The 5,158-nt window shown below is 43.5% G+C and overlaps 1 protein-coding gene across 1 annotated transcript in view; it reads left to right on the forward strand.

The window, feature by feature from the left end:
• Positions 1–5,158, forward strand: part of LOC101852926 (elongation of very long chain fatty acids protein 2) — a gene marked incomplete in the record, with an annotated part of 26,928 nt that overhangs the window by 7,856 nt on the left and 13,914 nt on the right. Inside the window, 1 exon segment of the mRNA XM_013082473.2 lies at positions 5,029–5,097. Coding sequence (XP_012937927.2) covers positions 5,029–5,097 — 69 coding nt within the window.

The following is a 5,158-nucleotide window of genomic DNA, read 5'->3' on the forward strand; positions in this document are numbered from 1 at the left end:
TCTCTCTCTCTCTCTCTCTCTCTATGTGTGTCTCTCTCCTTCCCTCTTTCTCTCCCTCTGTCGGTTTGTCTGTATTGTTCGACTGGCGCTCGGTTTGCGCTTTTATGGTACATTACATGATCCTTGTACTTTTTACTGGAGCTTCTGTGGTGTTATCGAGTTATTTTTTACTCATGCGTAAGGTCTTTGGTATTTTGGTTTGGTTGATTCTGTTACCCCTGCTCAGTGATTCGTGAAGAAGTGTGTCCACCAATGCACTGCCTTAATGCGCGTGGTTGGAGGGCACACTGGTAGGTTCTACTTCTTTATATTATTCGCTCTCTTTGTTTCTGCCTGTCTGTCTTACTTTTTCCTAGCACTGAATTACTTTTATTGAGTCGATGTGTTTCTCTTTACTCAAACAAACAAATAAGTACTACCTTGACGAAGACAGCTCCGAACACCCCCCCCCCCCACACACACACACTAAACAACAAGGAAATACTTAAAAGTGCCATGATACCTAAACGCTTTTTACGTGAAATGGAAAAACAATGGGGTGGGGGGTGGTCGGGGTGTAGAGAAAACGGAACTCTTAGGATATAAATCCTTTCACGACTCAAAAGTGCACGGGATTATGTAAATCTACGTGTGGATCAATACTCGTTTTGCCAGACGTGTAAAACCGTCCGCCCTTATCGCAGTCAAGGAACGCGAAATAAGCCGACTGTGTTTTTATTAGTTCTTTTAGAGCCATAGAGTATCTGCATCACCCCCCCTCTCTCTCTCTGTCTCTCTCTCTCTCTCTCTCTCTCTCCTTCTCTCTCTCTCTCTATCTCTCCCCATCTTTCTTTCTCTCTCTTCGCCATCTCTTTCTATCTTTCTTCCATCAACCACCTCCCACCCCATCCCTCTCCTGTGTTCGTCGGTCCTGCCTGCCAGCTACGCAATCGCCACTGCTGAAACACGTTTATAATATTAACCCAGTGTGCCATAGCAGAGAAAAGAGGTAGTATATTTAGATATTTCGAAAAAAGAATTGTTTACTCTCTCTCTCCCGTGCTTCTCATAGATCCGACAGAAGTGTGCGGAATTACAGGGTTACGTGCCAACAGAATACATGTACGCTGGTGCAGTTTATCGTATAGCGCCATGCTTAACACTTAGGGTGGCCGAAGCTTAGATCACCCGGCGTGAAAGACAAACGTTGAGTGTGTGTTTGTTATCTGTATTGCTATCTGTTCCCGTTTTGATATTTTTAGTCTCTTTTTTTTCATTTTTTTTCAGAGAGAGATATGTTACTCTGTATAATTAATATAGATCTATAGTTATCGGTTTGCTAACTGTTCGCGTTTGTGATATTTTTAGTCTTGTGTCTTCTTGTTGAACTCTTTCAGAACGTTCTGTGCCTAACACCAAGGCATCAGTGCGTGCACGTTTTGTTTTGAACACGTGATGGTGATAACTTTTTTAAAAGGTGTTTTTAGACCTCCATGGACACGATTGAGATCATTTAGGAGGCGCGTTTCCCACCCTGCCTGTCAGGGAATCATTTGTAGGTCCTACTTCTTTTCTTTCACTATTGCTGTGTATGTTATGTCTTTTTTTTTTTTCTTTAGTAGAGGTTTTACGGCGCTCGCAACTGCATCTGGTCATGTGAGCGTCAGAAGATTAGAGGTGTTACAAGAGAGTAACAAACATAAAAAAACAAGAAGGGGAGATAAGGACGGTGGATGTTTGATAGGAAAGAAGAAGCAAGCAAACCACACCAGAGCACCCGCCTACCCCCCCACATGTTATGTCTAACTTTTCCCCTGCACGAGAGGATCGTTACTGTGTCGGTGTGCTTCTCTCTCAGTACTCAAATGAACTCTGAATGATGTCGAGTGATGATAATCATGATCTTTCTGGGTGTTGCCGAAACATGACAATAATGGTCAGTCTTTGGTGTGTCGAATTGGATTCACTGTCTGACAGTTATTTCAGTCTTTTAAACCGTAGGCCCAATTCTAGAGCAATTAAATAAAAACAAGATTTGATGTACACAGTGGTAGGTGGTTGGCGGGTGCTCTGGTGTTGTTTGCTCTCTTTTTGTCCTATCAAACATCTATTGTATTTATCTCTCCTCCTTTTTTTTGTGTTTGTCTCTCAATTGTAACAGGTCTAATTGTTGGCATTTACATTGTGTTTATAACCTAACTGTGTTGCAAATGCCTTTAAACTTTTACTAAAACAACTGCATGCTACTGGTCCTTTTGACCTCATTGGCTTTGATGCTTTGGGCTTCGTGTTGGTTGTTTACTTTTTTTGTTTTTCGGATATAGTGAACAGTGTCATTGTCTGTTTTTCCTCGTCATTATATTACGCTTGTATGCGTACTATGTTTCTTTTCTTTTTTCTCTCCCCCCCCCCCCCATTTTTTTTCAGGGGGAAATAACCAGACTTCACCATTTTCAAAACAAACTTGGCAAGTCTCACATTTGCATTAGGGGGCTCTCGTGGCCTAGAGGTTAAGGTGTTGGCCTCTCATTCAAAGGTCCCGGGTTCGAATCCGGGTAGCGACCAAAAAATTTTCTTCTCTAAAATTGTCTCCTTTCACCTCCTTTCCTGCTCTCTAGCAATGTTCTGTTGTCTGCTTTCATTTCCACTTTCTGTCCCCACCCCCTCACCTCCTTTGCCCCCTCCTCTGGGCTCCTGACTCTTTCTGCAGCCTTTCTACTGCTACTCCTTGGCTCCTCCTTACTGCTGTCTTTCTGCCACACCCCTGATCTTCTGGTAGGAAAGATCTACACCTAGCCTTCTCGGACAAGGGCGAAAAATCTCGGAGGGCCCGTGTGCAAGTTGCGCACGTTAAAGATCCCTTTGGTGGTCTAAAATCGATAAGAGTAGGCTTCGGCCGCCACCCGGGCAAAATTCAAAATTTCCTACCAACGAAAAAGTATTAGGTGTGTCCCGCGCGCTCATATGACCTTATGCAGTTGCGAGCGCCGTAAAACCCTATACTAAACAAACAAACAAACAAATCCTAACGGACCAGTCAGAACCACATCTGTTTGCTCTGCTTTCTGTGAGAAATACCACAGTACTGTGGTCCTGGCAGAGATTGAAGAAATATATCAACGTTTTTGTCCGATGCATATGTCTCACACAAATGGTAAAATTATAATAATGTGAACTTCTTTTGAATGAGTGTTTGGAGAACATGGATTAGTTTATAGAAAAGTCAGACACGTTGTTAAAGATCTTTGTTCTTTCTCTCTCTTTCTCTCTCTCTCTCTCTCTCTCTCTCTCTTTCTCTCTCTCTCTCTGCCCCCCCCCTCTCCCCTTCCACTAACTCTCTCTCTCTCTCTCTCTTTCTCTCTTTCTCTCTTTCTCTCCCCCTCTCCCCGTGTGTTTGTGTGTGTGTGTGTGTGTGTGTGTGTGTGTGTGTGTCTGTCTGTCTGTCTGTCTGTCACTGACGTGCGCACCAGGTTCATACAACATTCTCATATTTGAGTGCCTCATTTCTGCCTTGTGACATTTAAATCTTCATTCTGGCACAGTCCGCCTTTATTTTCTTCTCTATAGTGTGTGCGTGTGTGTGGGAAAGGGGGGGGGGGGTAAATAAGCGGGAGTCGCGAGGCATTTATGTGTGGTCTCCCCTCTGTATTTTTCGAAGTTGTGAGTGGTGGGCGACGGTCGTTGAGGTGTGGGTCTGTTTCTTCAATTTCTTATAGTTGTCTCTTTTTTTACTCTCTGTTCCAACTAGTCTGTTTCTGGGTAGATGTAAATAAGCTACTAGATGACGGTGTGGTATAAGTAGCGTCGGTAGCCGAGTGGTTAGGCTCGTAATCGTGAGATAGCGGGTTTGGGAGTGCGAGCCTCAGCTCGGTCCGACGTTGTGTCCCTGGGAAAGACACTTTACACGAATTTCACATTTGGCTCGGTCCTTTCGGAGATGGACGTTAAACCCGGGGGTCCCACCTCTTAAATAACCTATTGGTGTTGATTGAGGCGTTGAACCTATACCATTTTCAAGGTGTGGTGTTTGTCGTTGGATGAAGTTTAGCAAACTAAACTCACACTCGATTGTGTCCTCATCTTTGAGCTCTGGTTTCTGCACACGGAATTTCCGAGTTCGATTCCCGTGTGGGGAGAATTTTTATCGAGTACATGTACCTCTGCCTTTCTGCTTGGATGTTGTATCCTTCTCAGCCAGGGATGGCACTAACTAAAGCACGCACGCCGTTTAAATTATTTAAATTGTGTCTACGGGGAAAGACGAGCACTTTAAAAAGTATGTGCCAATAGTATGTCTTTTGTGAATAAAATTATGAAATGCTTCCTGGGACTCTCTTGCGCCATGCTGGGATGGCTATAGTGTTTGCAACAACCGCAGCGAGTTTTCACTGGTGTGTTTTATGCGAAGCGTGGTAACCAAACTTGTTTTGTGGGTGGTTGGAGGGCGCCACTGGTAGGTCCTACTTCTTTACGTTCCCACTGTTGTTTCCGTCTGTTTGTCTGACTTTTTCCAGCTTTAATTAGCTATTATTGTGTCCACGTGCTTTTTACTCAAATAAACAAAGAAAACGTAAAAATGTGCGTGAGTGGGTGGCGGGTGCTCTTGTGTGGTTTGCTTCTTCTTTCCTATCAAACATCTATCTTCCTTATCTCCCCTTCTTCTTTTTTGTGTTTGTTACTCTCTTGTAACACCTCTAATCTTCTGGCGCTCATATGACCTTATGCAGTTGAGAGCACCGTAAAACCTGTACTAAAACTAAAAAAGTAAAAATGTGCTGGAAATGCTTCACTTTTTCCGGAAACAAGCCAGTCAGGGCTGAGTGATAGCTCTGATTTCTTTCTGACAACTCTCTCCGCAATGGTCATGGTGTTTGGGTGTTTTTGTTTATTTCACAGCTTCATGGTGAAGGGCTCAGAGCAGAGCAGAACAAAGCCTCGGCATTTGCTTTCGTTAACTACCGAACAAAAAGAATTGTATCCAGTGTTTATAACAAAAAGCCCCCCCCCCCCTTTGCATTAAAGTTATGTTTCTTTTTCTTTTTTTTTCAGACTCGATTCCAATGGCGAGTTTTGTGAAAGATCTCATGCGACAGTATGATGAGGCCAAACCCAACGCAGGTGAGAAACTTTTAATACCTTTTTAAATGGTGTGTGTGTTTGTGTGTGTGTGTGTGTGTGT

Source organism: Aplysia californica, unplaced genomic scaffold (genome assembly GCF_000002075.1).
Source record: "Aplysia californica isolate F4 #8 unplaced genomic scaffold, AplCal3.0 scaffold00176, whole genome shotgun sequence".
NCBI classification, from domain to species: domain Eukaryota; kingdom Metazoa; phylum Mollusca; class Gastropoda; order Aplysiida; family Aplysiidae; genus Aplysia; species Aplysia californica.